Source organism: Eutrema salsugineum, unplaced genomic scaffold (assembly GCF_000478725.1).
Source record: "Eutrema salsugineum unplaced genomic scaffold, Eutsalg1_0 scaffold_4, whole genome shotgun sequence".
In the NCBI taxonomy this organism is placed as follows: domain Eukaryota; kingdom Viridiplantae; phylum Streptophyta; class Magnoliopsida; order Brassicales; family Brassicaceae; genus Eutrema; species Eutrema salsugineum.
This window is the reverse complement of record NW_006256686.1, coordinates 4,581,738-4,600,916: the sequence shown is the minus strand read 5'-3', so window position 1 is coordinate 4,600,916 and position 19,179 is coordinate 4,581,738. Positions and strand designations below refer to the sequence as shown.

Genomic DNA, 19,179 nt, shown 5'->3' with positions numbered 1-19,179 from the left:
AATAGAATTTGAACTTTTATTTAATGGAGAAACAGAATGAGACTTAATTTTTGTGGAGATCTATTATTGTATAAAAGTTCTCAGTGGAAAATAGAACATCTTGAGGATTGAAAAGCTAAAGAAGCTAACATCTTGACTAACAAATCAAATTTTGTTCTTTCACCTAGAGCTCTCATTTGGTTGGGTACAACCTGAATTTTATGACTTAACCTTTTCTACTTCCTTCATTTTCATATTCTCAAAAATTTATTCTTAAGGATTACAACCTAACTGTCTTAACTTATTAATATTGTTTTAATTGTTCTACGGTCGTCCAAAGGTCTCCATCTCAATATGTTGGATAGATCACTTCCATAAGTTTAAGCAGTCAAATTCAGATCTAGAGGGTCGTAAATTTATATAAACTAGATTTTTGATCTGCGTTGTGCCAAATTTCATTTTAAACATCTATTATTATGAATTTTTGAACAATTAATTTATCATATTTATATTCACTTTTTTCTTTTATTTCTTGATTTTATTAGACTTTTTTCCATCTTCATATTCTCTTTGTTATCTTCATTCCAGTCTCTTTCCTTATTTTCAACGTTTTTGTCTTTATAGTTTCTAAAATTTCTCTTCATCAACATTGTGTTATTCTTTCTCTTCTTTATTTTTTTTTTATCCTCTCTCTAGGGGTGGCCAATCTAAACAATCCAATCCAATTAAGCTCATTTGGTTTGGATATGGAATTCTATAAAAACCTATTTAAATTTAATATTTCCTATGTTTCAATAAGATAGATTTTTTAAGAAAAAAAAAGTTTCAAAATATTAGATGTTCTCATGTTTCTATGTAATTTTAAATTTATTGAATAATGTGTGACCAATAATGTTATTTGATCATTTTTTGTAATTGTTTTAATTGTATTTAATTATAACATTAAATGATATATTTTTTTCAAAAAAATAGATTTCTTAATTATTGTGTTTTTTTTATAAAAACATCTAACAATTTGATACAGAAGAGTAATTTTTACCAATTTGGGTTTAGGTTATTTGGATTGGTCATTAGGTAATAAAAAAACCCAAATAATATTCAAACTGATTTTAATATATTATTTATATAGTATATACATTACTAAACATAAATGTACAGAATTTTTTTTTTGTATTTCTAGATTTTACTAAACCAAGGATAATGATTTTATTTTATTTTAAAATGTTATAATTTTTTTATTATTGCAATTGGCGTTAAGAATTTATTTTAGATGTTATTATTTATATAAATATTCAATAATTAACCCTAATATAAGATCTAAACAACCCAAACAAAATTAGATATAAGTTTATTTTACTCTAATTATTTACGATCCAAACAACCCAAACCTGATCTAAAAAACTTGATCCAAATTTTATATAATTCAAATTTGGTCAAATAATTCTCAAACCAAATAATTCAAACCCAACTCAAAACCTAAGAAACCCAACCCAAAACCTTAAAAATTCAACCCAAAACTTGGATTGGCCACCCCTACTTCTCTCCATCGTATTAAACTTCTACTTCTCTTTTTTTTTTCTTTTGGTTTTTCTTATCTTTTTTTTTTCCTAATTTTTTTTTTGTCAACTCTAATTTTATTTAATCTCTTTTTTTTTAATCGGTGTATGTATTTTCTTCTTTTAATTTATCTTCATTTTCATCCTCTTATCTATATTTTGATTGTTCTTTTTTTTTTATTCTTTTTCATCATCTTTTGAATTATTTTTATTCATCGTCATTTTGTCTAACTTATTTTTTCTTCCAGTTTCTACTTCTCTTATTTTTAATAAAAATAATAATAATTAAAAATGTGTGATTAAATTGAATTACTAGTTTTAGTGTTAGTGTTTTAAAAAAAAAGAATAATTATAATATGGAGAGAAAACTTTGGATTCTAAAGTGAGTTTTACTTCTGATACATGTTTCGTACTGGTTCTTACTCGGGATTTGAATTAAATGAGTCATTAATTAACTTTAAGCTGATGTAGATAGCTTAGATGGAGAGAAAAGTTTCCTATTATATAACAGATTTTCAGCTACTAAATCCATTGATACAAAAAAAAGTAAATAGATCAAAACCATACCATTGAAGTATTCAATATGCCAGTTTTCAGCAAATCTTAATTATTAAAATATGATAGAAGTGGGAATCTAAACTTCAATCAAATCCAACCAAAATATAGTTTTATTTCATCAAAAAACTGATTGATATTTGGAAAATTGTGGTACATATATACATTAACAATTTATAGAACCAAAATGTATACTTAGTTAAGTGGTTGACCAAAATGTATAAATGTTTCTATACCAGAAGGTATATGATTCACAAAACATACAAATTTATAAGGAGATTTTTATTGTGCAAGGGAAACTGTTCATTTGTTGTCCCAGTCGGTGTGGATTCTGGTGAAACGTCAGCTCTAAAATTGTCATTAGCAATAAAATACACTTAAATACAACATGCATTATATGCAACATTTAAGAAAGATGATTTAGTAGCATAGTGATGACAAAGTAAAGAGAAAATACTCTAGTGGTGATATTTAAATCCATTTGACAAGTCTTTCGAGTTTAATAGTGTAATGAGCGTACATTTTCACTTTCAGACGTCCTCTAGCTAAACAGCCACCCATAATAATATCCCATAATCGTAGAAAACACAAAATCTCTGTGAAGTTGTGTCAAAAATAAAAGAATCCTTCAAGCAAATCCATTGCCAAACGAAGAAGTCCCTACGACTATTCTTTTTCTTGCCTTGGCAGCCTGCAATTACAGATAGCAGCAATCCACTTCAGTAGAATAAAAAAAAAAGTCATCAAGTGTCCAGAAAATAAAGAAGATTGCTATTGACCTGTTCGTTCCAACTCATGCAAGCAGTGACTATAGCCAGTATGATTCCTTGCGCCGTAGACCCAAAGATCACACCGATCCATAGCCCTTTCCCATTCATGTGACACCAAAAACCTAAGAAAAGTCCAACCGGAGCTCCTATGAGATAGTAAGCCACTACATTTGCCCAAGCTCCAATATGTTGCCATCCACTTCCCCTAGCAACCCCTAGCCAAACATATGAAACACATTTCGAGTCATGATATGATTCTTTTCTTTCATTTGTTAGTTGATGGGTTTTATCTTATTACCACCAAGCACCGCGGAAAATCCATCAACGATAAATGAGAGACAGAGCAAATGTGATAGCTCTGTGACATAGTCCACAACTTCTTTGCTGTTGCTAAAAGCATAGCCGAAGATATTTCTGAAAGTGAAGAGAATCGTGCTACAAATAGTAGCCTTTAGGAGCCAAAGGCAAATACCGGCAAACACTGCCAGCCTAGCAACCTTGGGATTTCCGGCTCCCAATTCGTTTGAAATCCTTGTGCTGCCAAAGTAAAATAAGAACCGGCCGGTGTGACTAATCAGCAACTTTCCAAACAAAATTTGAGATGGTTTATCAAAATCACACCTCGCAGAAGCAGCAATACCCATTGGAATGACATAGTGTAGAGATCCTATTGTAAGACTGTCATGAATAAAACAACAACAACCGAAAAAATTGCAAGTTAGAATTATATTTTTAAATTCTGTTTGCTCATTATGTCACAATGAAAACTGATCATATACATTTGTCGTCAAACACTTAGCCAACATTTACTTGACTAATCTGCTAATTAATCTAAAAAAGGAGAGACAGATTGAAAGAGATACATAGATTACCAAACTGAAAGAACAGAGGTCTCCAGTTTTGGGTTAGGGAGGAGTCCTGAGGACAATATAAGGAGCTCAAACAACCACCACTCTAAGCTTCATATATAGAATTTAAACAATCAAATAAAGCTAGAGGAAGAAATATGTACCAAAGATAAAGAAGATGAATGTTTTACCAAGTCATTGCTGCTGATGGAATTCCATAATGAAAAAACTGCTTGACACCAGAGACAAAATCATGAGATACAAAACTGCGAGTCTTCTCGCAAGAACTGGAGAATCTCACATAGACAGCAAGAATCAAGACGTTAAACCAGTAAGACAGACTAATAGCCAGGGCAGCTCCATTGCTTCCGAGACCAAACGTGAAGACCAGAGTCCAACAAACAGGTATATAGAATAAAAGGGTGGTCAAGGCACAATAAAGAAGAGGTATAACCAAACCCTGAGTCTGGAGAAACCGAGTCAGAGGTTGTTGAACAGCTTGAGCGAACAACGCAGGTATAAGCCAGACCGCATAGGAGCCAGCTAGCTTGGAGATTTCAGGGTCTTGTCCGATTGAAATCAAGAGTTTTTCCATGTAAATCCAAACAATCGAAATGAGGAAACAAATGGGTACGTTGGAGGCTATTGCAGAGTAAGTGTAAGTTCCCATTTTGGCGTATCGTTTGGCTCCATAAGCTTGGCCACAAAGAGTTTCAAGTGCACCCACTAACCCAGCCTGCACAAAAAAGTGCAGTGTTTCAAGATTTTGAATGGCGATTGAAGTGAGCCTAGATCAAAGGACACTCAAATTTGTTAACTAGCCTAGGTTTGGTTTTTTCCCCGAGACCGCGTCCATAAACCAATCCACTAGAACAAGAAAGCATATACAATATACTCGCAAAACTCATGAACCAAGCACAAGCTTGCAAAGGGTCTTGAAATTTGTACGAGGAGGATGTTTCATTACCATGATGCTAAAGCCGGAGACGTTTGCGAAGGAAGTGGCAAGAGCGACACCGGAGAGCTGGAGCTCGCCACGGTGACCGGCGACCATGATGGAGATAAGAGGCAATAGATACTGAGCAACGGTAACGGTGGCCATAGGTGCGGCCATGCAGCTGACGTTCTTCATCTCCGCCGTGAAATCCAACCGCCATGACGGCGTTTGCTTTAGATTTCCGGTGGTTATCTGCTCGTCTCCCGATAAAAGAGAATCTTCCATTATCTTGGAGTTTTTTTAGTTCGTGTGTCGTTGACCGTTTCTGTTCTTTGGAACTTGTGTGAATGATAATGCACGAATTCAGAGAACAGAGACAGACAAAACTAGTGAAGCATCAAGTTTAGCCGTTATGTTTGAACTAGTTATTGAAGTTTGAATAAGTCAAGAGTTGTCCTGGTTTATAGGAACAACTCTGCAGTAGTCTTAGCATTAAGTTAGTGCATTAGTTAGTTGATTGGTTTTCGGTAGTTTGTTGAGTTTTAAAAGTCCGATATAAGGACCAGCTGATGTATTGAAAACGTTCAAGGCAATAAGAATACAATTCAGCAAACAATTTCTGTTCTTACAACTAGTAGTAGTATTCTTAAGAAAAAGTCAACGTTATATGAATGCATTTAATTGGTGGAAATAAACAACTTATATCATTATATGTGTTGTGATCGATGTTCAAATTTTCTTTAGGTATTAATGGGACGATTAAAGAAGCATTTTGCAACGACAAAGAGATGCATTTTGCTAAGTTAATTTAACCACTACATGAAAACATCCATAAATTAATATTGTATTCAGTTGGTCACAAAAATAAATAATAAAACTAATATTGTATTCAATAAATTTATAAGGAAATTAAAAGATCTTAGATTTGACCAATGTAAAATTTTAAAAATGATAAAAAATTATTTAAGAATACATAATTTCAATAATATCATTAACTAATGAATATAATTTATTTAAGCGTATGTAATTAAGATAATGGAGTAAATATTAATTTTAGGCAATAATGTTATATCTCTTTTAATTGTTTGTTTTAGCGTAATGCTAAATTTTTATGTTAGATTCAATTCTTACTTTTACTTATTACATCAAAAACTTGGCGTTATATTTTTTTTTTCTTAAAGCTTTTCAAAGAAACCATTTTGGACTTACATTTATTATTCAAAAGAATTGTGTTCTTAACATTTGAATACATTATCTTATAGTGTTCACAACTTTTGACCAAAAAAAATTAAAAACAATTGTGCTCATAATAAGGAATTCAACAATTCATAAACCTTGTCATGAGTTGCCTTGAAAAACCACCAGAATATTGACCAAAACAGTGTTTCCTAAAACGAGTTCCAACAAAATGTCTTGAAAGTGTGAATCAGGGACACAGACTTCGTATAAGGAAATCGTGAAAATTTACTTACTGTGAAGTCATACTTTAGTGAACAAGCACATTTAATTGGTCAATCTTGTTTTGCTGAAGACTAATCAAAGTTGGAGTAAATTAAACTAATGTTGAGTTACTTTTTGGGACCACACTGCAAAGGGAAATGGCTTTGCAAAAAAACAAAGAAGCAATGGCTTGTTTCTGTCTTAAGGACTATTTGTTTGCTTATGCCCAAAAGAAAAAGAAAATTTTGGCTAATGCCACGTCGATGTTCAAGCCCGAGTTTTGGTGTTTGAAGCTGCACTTTCGGCGATTGGCATTTTGCGCATGAAGCCTTAATTATATCTACTTGTATATATTAGGTGCTTATTGTAATGAGAGAAGTAGAGCGTGAGAGAACTAAGTTCATTTTACTGGGATGGTGAGAGTAGAAGAAAACTTGTTAGTGTAAGCTTGTGTGAAGTTTTTTCTCTGTGTTAGGGAGTGGTACAGAGTGAGTCTAAGTGCTAGTGAAGGGCATTAGACTGGTCACTTATAGATTCCTACTGTATTCACCACCTGATTCTAGTGGATTCCGAGCAAAGTCTCGGCCAGACGTAGCGGCCCTCGTTAATGGGCGTGAACTGGATAATGTGTGTGTGCTCTCTTTTTTTTGGTTATTCTTTGTTATCACCTCTGTTTTTCGGAAAATCTTTGGTTTCTCTCGTACAAGTGCTAAGTTTTCTGGCTGAGCTTATATCATCTCAGATCTCATGTTTGTTTGGTCTTTTCTCAAGGAAAGTCGACGCCTTTGAGGTTAGAAAGACTCAACAGAGTGGTATCAGAGCCAGGTTCCCTTGTTTGTGATTCAGTATAGTCTTCTCAAACAAGGAATCATGTCTTCGACGAGAATAAAGGTTGAAAAGTTTGATGGCAAAAGCGACTATATCATGTGGAAGGAGAAACTTGAAGCTCAGTTGGATATTCTAGGTTTGAGTGTGGTGTTCAAGGAAGCAGAAGCTACCGAGAAATTAACTGCAGACCCTCAGGAAAAAGGGAAAGATGACAAAGAAGAACAAGAAAAGCTGGAAGCTTTTGAAGATAAGAAGAAGCGAGCAAGGAGCACAATAGTTCTCAGTCTCACAGACAGTGTTTTGAGGAAGGTTAAGAAGGAGAAGACTGCGGTCTCTATGTGAAAGGCTTTAGACAACCTTTACATGTCTAAAGCTCTTCCAAACCGGATCTATCTAAAGCAGAAACTGTATAGCTTCAAGATGTCTGAAAATCTGTCGGTTGAAGGAAACATGGATGATTTTCTTCACATTATTGCTGATCTGGAAAACATGGACGTTTTTGTTTCTGATGAGGATCAAGCTATTCTCTTGCTGATGTCACTTCCAAAACCGTTTGATTCTTTGAAGGATACTCTGAGGTATGGAGCTGGAAGAACAACTTTACACTCGATGAAGTTACTGTAGCGATCTACTCAAAGGAGCTTGAGCTGGGTTCATCAAAGAGAAGTATAAAGAGTCAAGCTGAAGGTCTCTAAGTAAAGGAAAAGAAGGAGACTCGAGGTAGAAGTGAACAGAGAGAGAAAGGAAACAAGGAGAACAAATCAAAGTCTAAGTCCAAACAAAGAGGATGTTGGACTTGCGGAGAAGACGGTCACGTCAGAAACACCTGTCCCAACAAGAACAAAGCTCAATCTAAGTCAAAGGACAAAGGAAGCAACAAAGGAGAATCTTCTGGTGGAAATGGTAACTTAGCTGAAGCCGCTGCGTTGTATGTGTCAGAATCATTGTCTTCCACATATGTACATCTTGAAGACGAATGGATCATGGACACGGGCTGTAGTTACCACATGTCTCACAAGAGAGAATGGTGAGGACTTAAATGAAGAAGCTGGAGGTTCTTTGAGGATGGGAAATAAGACGATGTCAAAGGTGAAAGGAGTGGGATCTATCAGAGTCAAAAACGAAGCTGGTCTGAGTGTGGTGCTTACAAATGTAAGATATATCCCTGAGATGGACAGGAATCTCTTGTCTTTGGGTACACTTGAAAAAGCTGGGTACAAGTTTGAATCTGAAGATGGTGTTTTAAGTATTAAGGCGGGAGATCAAGCCTTACTTACTGGTAGAAGATACGACACTCTATATCTACTGCAATGGAGGCCAATGATTAGAGAATCCCTCACGGTTGAAAGAAGAGATGATGATACTGTTTTATGGCATCGGAGACTGGGTCATATGAGCCAGAAGAATATGAACGTGTTGCTGAAAAATGGCTTTCTCGACAAGAAGAAAGTGTCCACCCTTGAGACGTGTGAAGCCTGCATTTATGGAAGGGCAAAGAGAGTTGGGTTCACTCTAGCTCAACATGACACGAAGGAGAGGTTAGAATATGTTCATTCAGACTTACGTGGAGCCCCGTCTGTACCAATGTCACTTGGTAAATGCCAGTACTTCATTTCATTTATTAATGACTACACAAGGAAGGTGTAGATCTATTTCTTGAAGACAAAAGATGAAGCTTTTGAGAAATTTGTGGAGTGGATCAACCTGGTGGAGAATCAAAGCAATATGAAAGTCAAGACACTGAGAACTGACAATGGTCTTGAGTTTTGTAATCAGTTGTTTGATGATTTCTGTAACTCAAAGGGGATTCAAAGGCACCGAATTTGTGCTTACACACCCCAGCAAAATGGTGTTGCTGAACACATGAATAGAACCATTATGGAGAAGGTGAGAAGTATGCTTAGTGATTCTGATCTCCCAAAGAAATTCTGGGCAAAAGCTACTCATACTGCAACCATTCTTATAAACGAAACCCCTTCATCGGCTCTGAACTTTGAAATACCGGATAAGAAATGGTCAGGAAGGCCACCTACATATAGTTACCTGAGGAGATTCGGCTGTGTAGCGTTTGTGCATACAGATAATGGGAAGTTAAGTCCCAGAGCAAAGAAAGGAGTTCTTGTTGGCTATCCTGACAGAGTTAAGAGATGTAAAGTCTGGCTGATTGATGAAAGGAAATGTGTAGTGAGCAGAAACGTTATCTTTCAGGAAAATGCAGTCTACAAAAATCTATTGCAGAGAAATGTAGAAGCTGGTGGAGAAGAAAATGATCGAACAGGATCATATCTGGATTTAGATCTTGAGACCGGAGAAGATTATGATTCGGGTGGAGGATCCACAGTAGCTCGAAACTCACATGTACCTGCAAGTCCAGGACCTGCAACTCCAACAGGACACTACGATGATGATGAAGCTGAGATTGATGTAAGTCCTTCTCCTCTGAGTTATCACTTGGTGAGAGACATAATTAGAAGAGAAATCAGAGCACCTAGGAGGTTCGATGATGAGGACTACTTCGCTGAGGCTCTGTGTACAACAGAAGATGGTTATAATGTTGAACCTGCAGACTTCAAAGAAGTCAAAAAGGATACAAACTGGAAAAATAGAACTCCACCATGGATGAAGAAATGGATTCTCAAACCAAAAATCATTCCTGGATAGTAGTGAAACGACCTGAAAATCAAAGGGTTATTGGAAGCAAATGGATTTTCAAGTATAAACTTGGAATACCTGTAGTTGAAGAGCCTCGCTACAAAGCAAGACTGGTAGCAAAGGGCTATGCTCAAAGAGAAGGAATCGATTATCATGAGATCTTTGCTCCAATAGTAAAACATGTATCTATAAGGATACTGCTTTCAATTGTTGTTCAAGAGGACCTAGAACTAGAGCAGCTGGATGTGAAGACAGCCTTCCTGCATGGAGAGTTGAAAGAAAAGATCTACATGTCTCCCCAGAAGGTTATTAGAATATATTCAAGGATGATGAAGTTTGTCTCCTAAACAAAGCCCTGTATGGCCTAAAACAGGCACCAAGACAATAAAATGAAAAGTTCGACAACTCCATGTTAGAAGTTGGTTTCATCAGAAGCAATTATGACAGCTGTGCCTATATGAAGATGCTGCAGGATAGTTCAATGATCTACCTGCTTATTTATGTAGATGACAAGCTTGTGGCAGCCAGGAACAAAGATGTCATTGCACAACTAACTAAAGAAGGATCTTGGATCTGCCAAGAAAATCCTTGGAATGGAAATCGTGCATGACAGAGCTAATGGTGTTCTGCATCTGTCACAAGAAGGTTACTTAAACAAGGTCTTAGAAACCTATAACATGGGAGAAGCAAAGCATGTAATGACCCCATTCGGTGCTCATCTTAAGATGCGTACTGCAACAGAAGAAATGCTAATCAGAGATGAAGATTATATGAAGTCTGTGCTATACTCAAATGCTGTGGGAAGCATCATGTACGCTATGATTGGTACTCGTCCAGATTTGGCCTACCCTGTGGGCATTATTAGCAGATACATGATTCAACCCATCAAGGATCATTGGCTAGGAGTCAAATGGGTACTCATATACATCAAGGGCACATTAAAGACGAAGCTATGTTATAAAAGAAGCTCTGATTTCAGTATAGTTGGGTATTGCGATGCTGATTTTACAGCATACCCTAACAAAAGAAGGTCTATCACTGGTTTAGTGTTCACTCTTGGAGGAAACACTATAAGCTGGAAGTCTGGTCTACAAAGAGTTGTAGCTTTGTCAACCACTGAATCGGAATACATGGCATTAACTGAAGCGGTTAAAGAAGCTATATGGTTGAAAGGGTTGATGAAGGAATTCGGGTATGATCAGAGAAGTGTGGACATCTTTTGTGATTCTCAAAATGCAATTGCACTCTCCAAGAACAATGTGCACCATGAAAGGACAAAGCACATTGATGTTAAGTATCACTTCATTCGTGAAGTTATTGCAGATGGTGATGTTAATGTGAAGAAAATATCGACTGAGAAGAATCCGGCTGATATATTCACGAAGACCTTGGCTGTAAGCAAGTCTCAGGCTGCCTTGAACTTGCTTCAGATCAAGCCTGAGTAGTAGAACTCAGGGAAACCAAGACTGGAATCCTGAACTAGAATCAGGTACTCTCTCTCATATTATGCTGTTAAATGTTTGTTTCCCCACGGTATCAGGTGGAGATTTGTGAAGTGATACCTTGGTGAACAAGCACATTTAAAATTGGTCAATCTTGTCTTGCTAAAGCCTATCCACGTTTGGAGTAAACTAAACCAATATTGAGTTACTTTTTGGGACTACACTACAAGGGAAAATGGCATTGCAAGAAAACAAAAAGGCAACGGCTTGTTTCTGCTTTAAGGACTATTTGTCTGCTTGTGCCCAAAAGGGAAAGAAAATTTTGGCCAATGCCACGCCGATGTTCAAGCCCGAGTCTTGGTGTTTGAAGCTGCACTTTCGGTGATTGGCGTTTTGCGCATGAAGCCCTAGTTATCTACTTGTATATATTAGGTGCTTATTGTAATGAGAGAGGTAGAGCGTGAGAGAACTAAGTTCATTTTACTGAGATGGTGAGAGTAGAAGAAAACTTGTTAGTGTAAGCTTGTGTGAAGTTTTTCCTCTGTGTTAGGGAGTGGTACGGAGTGAGTCTAAGTATAGTGAAGGGCACTAGGCGGGTCACTTGTAGCTTCCTATTGTATTCACCATCTGATTCTAGTGGATTTTAAGAAAAGTCTCGGCTAGACATAGCGATCCTCATTAACCAGCGTGAACTGGTGTGCTTTCTATTTTTTTTTTGGTTATTCTCTGTTATCACCTCTGTTTTTCGGAAAATCTGTGTTTTTGGTTTTTCTCATACAAATGCTAAGTTTTCTAGCTGAACTTATATCATCTCAGATCTCGTGTTTGTTTGGTCTTTTTTCAAGGAAAATCGACGCTTTTGAGGTTAAAAGACTCAACACTTACACTACTATGTTAACTCACCACATCCTATACACTCTCGTAGTGGGAATAAATAGTATTTAACTAACATCAGGCACTGACGTGAGTCGGCAGATATGATCTTTTAAATGTTGAAGCATATACAAATTTAATCTGATGCAAACCCTGAAAATGTTGAAGTATCCAATTACCAATTGCGGCCCAATTAAGGTGGTTCGTATAGTTCACTTATATTGTTTGTTTTTATTTAAATTGTATCTATTTAAATTATATTGTTTGTTTTTCTTTAAATTGTATCTAGTTGAAAAAAATAAGTAGAGGTCCAAATGGATCCCCCACTAAAAGATGATTGTGGCTCACTGTCAAGATATACTTGTTTAGGCCATCATATAGAGAAAGGTACTATATACTTTGTAGAAAAGATTAGAACCGTTTATATATACCAAATACTTAGTGAAAAGGATTATACTCGCCATGAACAAGTTTTCCACTATAAATAAATTTTTTTATCCGAACATAGACTTGTTTTACTAAAAGAATTTGTATGCAAGAGAATTATTTAGACATGACGAATAATTGCAAATTTTTGAAGCGAGGACATGAGACTAAAATTTGGAAGCGTAATGTTAATAACGGCTGAGAAATAATACGTGTCAGAGGTCGATCTTAAGTTTGATTATAGTTTTTTTTTTTTTTTTTTTTGTTGAGGTATCTATCTTATGTGAAATAAACAGATATACGCTCTACTACAAACATATTATGATGATCAACATAGCAGTACCAAACACTTTTCAATTTCTAAGTTTAAGGACTTATACTCCAAATCCTAAAGCCTCGAGGACTGCAACTGGATCAAGCTGATCAATATCCACTTCTTCAACTTTATCCCAATCAATATACATATCCACTGGATCTTCCTCATCCCTTGAGACAGAAGACGATACGTTGATTTCGCGAGAAGGAGTTTCTCGAGCTCGGCTAGTGCTTGAGTTTTGCAATGCACTGAGCTGGGCTTTAACCGCTTCAAGAGTATTGTATGGAGGATAATTGTACGTACAGTATGGATTATATGTTTGTATTGGTTGTGGTGTGATCGAAAGTGGAATTGTGCTGTTTGAACTACTGCCCTGGAAAAAAAAAACAATCGTAAGTAAAATATTATTTAACAAAGATGTGATTTGCTATAAAAAACCGCAATATATCAAATGTTGAAGAAGTGTCATTCATTACCTGATGAAGAGAATCGATGTTTGGCTGTACCACGGTATGTAGGAAAGCTGCATTGGGATATGAGTCTTGAATGAGCCAATCATGGTTGAGATGAAGTTCTTGCTGAGTAATGGATGAGCCAGGCATCGATTGTGGCTCAATAGTCACATAAGGATTGATGAAACCTTGAGCCATGTTGTAGTTGTGATTTCCTTGAGTTGAATGTATCAATGAGGTATACACATGTTGTGGCTCGTATATTGAACTTGTATTACTTGTCTCCTGAGAAAAATCACGCAAAGATAGACAAGCCATGTTGTCGTTGCAAAAGTCTTCGACAGAAGTGATAGTTTGTGGAATGATAGTAGTTGGTTGTTGGGGGTCGTTTGGATTTGTCTCTCTTTTGGGAAAGTGGTGCGACGAAGGTTTTAACCAGTGATCTACTATTTGTGAAGCTGGCTGTTGAGTTATTGGAGTTTCTCTGTGTTGAGTGGGTATAGATGGAGCCATACTTGCTATTAGATATTGTGCCTCAAACATTTTACGGTTGTTCTCTATTGCAAAAGCCATTTGCATTCTTTCTGCTTCCCGACATCTTTGTAGATGTAAATCTTGCTACAAGGTATTTTTTTTAAAAAATGAATGGAAAAAGTTGTTATATATATTTGTTACTTGATGAAAAACATTTATTTCTAATAAATTTACCTCTATAAGCATGTAAAGTGATCCTTGAACTTCTTTTGCCTTCTTTGGCGGCTTCGCAGCCCCAGTAACTTTAGGTCTTCTACTCAATTTTGTATTAACATGTTCAGTAATCTCGTAAGTTATGACCATAACTAATTTGTTATGGAGTGAATAAATTTGTGTTCATATTATGAGATAAAAGTATTTTTCTTACATGGTTACTTGTGGGCGAGGTGAACTTGATGAAGCATATCTTTTGATAATGCGTCGAGCAGTTTTAAAACCTTAAAAAAAGGTATAATATAAGACTTTATAATTTTGTATTAGTGTATTTGTTTAAAATATATATATATATATTTATATATTTAAATAAACAATTTTCAAGGTTTATGTGATTAAATAAATGATATAGTAAAAAAAACAAAAGATATTAAGAAAAAATACCTAATATTTATCACTAATTATTTTTAAAAATTAATATTTTAAAGTTTAATATTAATAAAATAATCTGTTTTGTTTTTTTTGTTAATCTGTAAATATTCATATTCGTGAAATTTCTAATATATTTTAACAAGATTTTTGTTAATATGATAATTCAGAAATCTTATTATATGAATTTGTTAACATTTAGTTTCTCAAATATATATTTTTACTTTTTGTATAAAACAATAATTAAAGTCAATTTTCAAGAAGAATGATACCAAAAACAAAGACGTAGAAGAGAAAGTTTAAGGGAATAGAGCTGAACATACGTTTATTATATGGATCTGAGTCATCCCGTATGTTACATTTTCCGAGTCTAAACTTCTGCAAAGATAAAAAAAAAACTATATGAACTTAAAGTTAATTTTGATTCATATGAAGAATATAAGAAAATAATGGACCTGAAGATGACTCTTTACATGGTGAAGTGCAATTCCTTCAACTTCCATTTTCTCTCTGACACTTTTTGGTGTTGCCTCTGTAGAAACAGAAATAGTTGTGATATAAGCTTTTTGGTCTTTTATATGTTACCAACATATATATATATAAACTTAATCATACCACAATATCTACAACTGTAACATTTGCTACAAAAAAAGAAACAATGCTGCAATTATTTTTAGATATTTTAGCCTTTTTGAGTGTTTTAAAAACTCTTTTGGAGGTTAAAACATCGAATAATTCATGTTTGACCATTTATAAACTTGTAAGTAAGATCCAATGAATAATGATGAGATACATTTTTTATATTATTTATATATTCGAAAATTAGATTTTGACCAGTATTGTGTATTTAATAGATCTTTCATAAAATATAAATGCAATGACGCGTGCTAAAATACTAACAAATAATTTTCATTAACTTTAACATCAATAAAAAACGACAAAACATCAATTATATATTCGAAAGTTATTCGCCGCAAAAAAAATGTCGGACAAATCATAAACATTCCGAGTTTATTTCTAAGACATACGTGATAAGATTAAGATTAACGACTAAATTTTTTACAATTTTATCAAAAGTAATTCAAAGCTTTATGTCAACAAAAATAGACTTGGATAAGTTCAATTTTTGAAAAAAACAAATGGACGAAGATATTCGAAATATTTAAACAAAAACAATTATTTGATCATGCCTTAAGAACGAATCTCTCTGGTAATAACCAAAATTTCAACAAAATAAAAGAATTGAAGTGAAATACAGGAAGCAGAATGCTTGTAAAAATAGTTTGATTTGTGAAATATTAAGGTAAGTAATGTATATATCCTTTTTTGAATCACATATATGTACTTCATATAGATAATGCATATATCTTAATTTTTTCTGCAATACAAACTAAAGAAAAACAAGATCAAACATGAATATCATATATTTACAATTGATATGCAAACCGTAAATGAATAAAACCATATATGTATCTTGAAACTCTTGCAAACTTTTTCTATCTAAAAGAATCTAGAAACCACAAAAACAATTGTAATCATTTTTTTCCTCCTATCAAAGTATATCCTAAGGTTTATGAATCCTAGTAACTGATCAGAAAAAGTAAATTCATAGATAGATGCCGATCACAAACATGTATTGACCAATTTCCTCCTAGATTACATTCATGCATGTATCCATACAAAATCTTAAAACCTAAAGCAATGGAAAAATTACAAACTAAAGATGGATATAACAAGCAAAAATTAAAGTAGACTGATAAAATGAAAATGTAAGTGAAGAAACAAAGAACTCAAGAAACAAGAGTTTTAAATTACTAACTGTCAGGTCCACCGAGTTTTGCAACAGCATTGACAAAGCAATCGTGTAGGTCGCTTGACCACCGCAATCGCGCCTTGTCATCTGAGGTATAGAAAATGCAAGGCGTGATCTTTGAAGATGAACTCTTCTTTTCTTGAATACCCTCAACTTTCTCTCCATTCTCTTTCTTAGATTGTTCTAGTTCTAAGTTTTCTCTAAGTGTCTCCTTATTAGCTTCTAGGAGAGCCGCTATTCCTTGCTCAGTGAAATACATGGACACTTCCTCCGTCTGATCAAAGTGATCAACACGATGAAAGGAAGTGCTAGGATTTTCTTTGAGAGTGAAAATTTCTTTTCCTTTTTCTTTCTTCTTCAACTCTTGGGAGCTCATTTCAAGCTTTTTATCAATGACCTATTCTAAAATTCTATGAACTTCTATCTTTTGGTTTGATTTGTTTTTCAAGTCGGAGTGATTGCAACTTGCAAGCATTATAGGGAAAAAGAAAAGAAATGGATTATACCATGCATTAGAGAAAGAAAGAGAAACTAAACAACTTTTTTCAAAAAAAAAAAAGGTTCAATGAACAGTAACTCCGGGATAAGGTAACAAAATTTAGTGACCTTTTTTTGTCAAAAAAAATTAGTGACCTTTAAGAAGATGATTAGCTTTTTATTTTCAAAATTGCGAAAGATTTATCTAATTGTACCCTACGAGAAGATCAAAAGAGTTGAGACCAACCATTTTTATGGGGGGGTTACAGACTCATTTCAGAGAATGACAAAGATGTTATAAATTAAAGTTAGAAGAAGCCAAGAGATATTCGCAACGGCTGGTTTGGAACTTACTTTTGTGTGAGAATTACTGAAATTGGCAATTTATGGAGACTTTTTTAACTTGTCTAAATACGATTATGGTAAAATCAAAATTTTTACTTGTATATAAAATTTGTATCGGATATAAACATACAGTAATTATATAAAATCAACAGTAAGTTCAATGATAATTCATCTTTATTTAAATACGTTAAAACTATTGTAAAATTTGAAATAGAACAAAAAATTGGCAAAAAAGTATAAACTCTGAAAAGAATACAAAATATATAAGAAAAACATAAGAAAAAATGATAAAAGTAGAAATTATAGGTTAATATTTGAGATATAATTCAAACTATAGCAAAAAAACCAATAATACAAGGAATCGTTTTAGACCATAATCTAATGTGATATAAAGAATTATGCAAAACAAGGTATATCTTGATTGTGGAAAACCTTTTACCAAAAAAAAGTATATTCTAATTGCGATATTATCTTGTTAGATGATTTGAAATTGGGATGAAATTTGTATATAGCTTTTTAAAATCATTCAAACCCCCCTAATACTTTCGCAATGCTACTAGAATTTTATGTATTATTGATTACAGTGAGATTTAAGTTAAAAGATGGTTATAGACATTCACTTATATTGACCGTATTAATGTACATTATTAAATTAATAATTAAACTCTTATGGATATTGTAATTAAGATATATGCAATGTATGTTGTATCTTTGCTTTCCATTTACTATGTTTTTGTGTAACCATAATTTGCTTTTGACACATAGATGTATTTTGTTCACCGCTTTCAATGCATAAAATCGAAATTTAATGAGGACTACAAAGAAGAACAGTACAAATTTGCTGATTGAATTACACTCTTTAATTGTAACAACTTTTCTTGTTTTTTTTTTTTACTAAATTCATGTTAGAGAAAACACTTTAGAAAAATAGTTTCCCTAAATTTTTTTTTTTTTTTAAATTATTAGCATTAATTATTGGTTTTCCCTTAATTTGTTTGTTTCTACTGTCGCTAGCTTTTTCTAAATTGTAAATTGTTAGATTACTCCAAGTGTCCAAACATAATTTTATTGAATATGCATAATTTTTATAGTTTAAATCTATTAAAACACTAAAAATATTTTCGACATATATAGTAAAAATTAGATAAACTAACAAAGAGAAGAATAATTATCGAATAATTATCGTCTCAATTTATGTTAATTACAAACACCGTTGCATAACCAGTATCTTAAACTTCATCTAATCTTAAAAAATTAAAATTAACCTTCACATCGAATATTGGTTAAGTCTCATCAAGACTCGCTAATGCAGATTTACATCCCAATCTCTTCTTTAGTCATACGTATACGAAAATATGAAGGCTAGATTACGAGAAATGATGGCAATTTGTTTTCCAAAAAAAAAGCAAAAATATTATTTATAAAATTTTAAAATAAATTTGGATGTATTATTATAGAAATTAGGTTTTTGCACGAATTCCTCAAAATAAAATAAATAATTTTCTTTATAAACAGTTAACGAGATTTTAACCTAATATTGTAGATTTGGACATCAAAAGTAATATGAATCAACAAAAGGCATATTGTACATGTCAACTAAACTGTTCTAGATTTGCAAGTGAGTGAGACGATTCAACGTGCCTTAAGCCCTTAACATTGGACGTTAGTTTATCATCTAGCCGACCAAAGATAACCAAAAATAAAGATATCTTTTAGACGTTAAGATTTATGCTTTCTGCATTTATAAATTAAATCTTTCGGTCTTTTACAGAAACAATAAACGTGATCCAACTTTGAGTTTTCTAAGATTTTAAGAATTATTTTTAAAAATTTGGCATTTTCCGTTTGAACATTGCATCTTTGTGTATAACAGAAAATGTTTTTAGGTTTTTTCTTTAATAAGTAATTTGAGTCACAGCTATATTACATCCTGTTAAAGTGATATGCCATTTTTTATTCTCTAACGAGAAAATATCCTTCCTTATTTTCTTACACGATTTTTGTACAAATTATCTTATGATCAAAAATCATTTTTAAATAATAGAAAATCGAAATAAACTATATTATAACTCAATAAAAGAAACAACAGTTACGAACTTCTTTTTGTACAAAAGATCTTACACAAAGTAGACAAATGTTTATTTGAGATAAACAACACGTGGTTAAGTTCGAAAACTAAAGGTAAACAAAAAGACAAATAGCTTAAATCCAAAAAACAAATCAAATAAAAGTAACAAAATGAAGGCAAATAATCAAATTTCACTCGTGTATTCTTTGATAACAGATAAATTTTTTTTTTTTTTTACTCATGTGATTTAAACACCACTTTAAATACCGTGTCATGCATGATTTAT

General features: G+C 33.3%; 2 protein-coding genes across 2 annotated transcripts; both read right to left on the bottom strand.

Annotated features, from left to right (window-relative positions):
• Positions 1 to 2,718: 2,718 nt before the first annotated feature.
• LOC18014184 (protein DETOXIFICATION 6) lies at positions 2,719 to 4,930 on the bottom strand. Its single transcript, XM_006418545.1, has 7 exons — positions 4,676 to 4,930; positions 3,900 to 4,444; positions 3,733 to 3,819; positions 3,482 to 3,538; positions 3,159 to 3,397; positions 2,870 to 3,075; positions 2,719 to 2,781 (listed from the first exon to the last, which is right to left on the bottom strand). The coding sequence occupies exons 1-7, from the start codon at positions 4,928 to 4,930 to the stop codon at positions 2,719 to 2,721; spliced, it is 1,452 nt and encodes a 483-aa protein (XP_006418608.1).
• Positions 4,931 to 12,680: 7,750 nt separating this feature from the next.
• LOC18014183 lies at positions 12,681 to 16,421 on the bottom strand. Its single transcript, XM_024153517.1, has 7 exons — positions 16,010 to 16,421; positions 14,646 to 14,722; positions 14,514 to 14,568; positions 13,976 to 14,045; positions 13,783 to 13,861; positions 13,099 to 13,692; positions 12,681 to 12,995 (listed from the first exon to the last, which is right to left on the bottom strand). Exons 1-7 carry the CDS (start codon positions 16,377 to 16,379, stop codon positions 12,681 to 12,683), a joined length of 1,560 nt encoding a protein of 519 aa, XP_024009285.1. The 5' UTR covers positions 16,380 to 16,421.
• Positions 16,422 to 19,179: the final 2,758 nt, after the last annotated feature.

Coding starts and splice junctions, on each gene's coding strand:
- LOC18014184 (XM_006418545.1), bottom strand. CDS start 4,930: ATGGAAGATTCTCTTTTATCGGGAGACGAGCAGATAACCACCGGAAAT. Junction 3,820..3,899: donor CCATCAGCAGCAATGACTTG/GTAAAACATTCA, acceptor CTATATATGAAG/CTTAGAGTGGTGGTTGTTTG. Junction 3,539..3,732: donor ACCTCTGTTCTTTCAGTTTG/GTAATCTATGTA, acceptor TATTCATGACAG/TCTTACAATAGGATCTCTAC.
- LOC18014183 (XM_024153517.1), bottom strand. CDS start 16,379: ATGAGCTCCCAAGAGTTGAAGAAGAAAGAAAAAGGAAAAGAAATTTTC. Junction 14,569..14,645: donor ATGTAAAGAGTCATCTTCAG/GTCCATTATTTT, acceptor TTATCTTTGCAG/AAGTTTAGACTCGGAAAATG. Junction 13,693..13,782: donor CACTTTACATGCTTATAGAG/GTAAATTTATTA, acceptor AATACCTTGTAG/CAAGATTTACATCTACAAAG.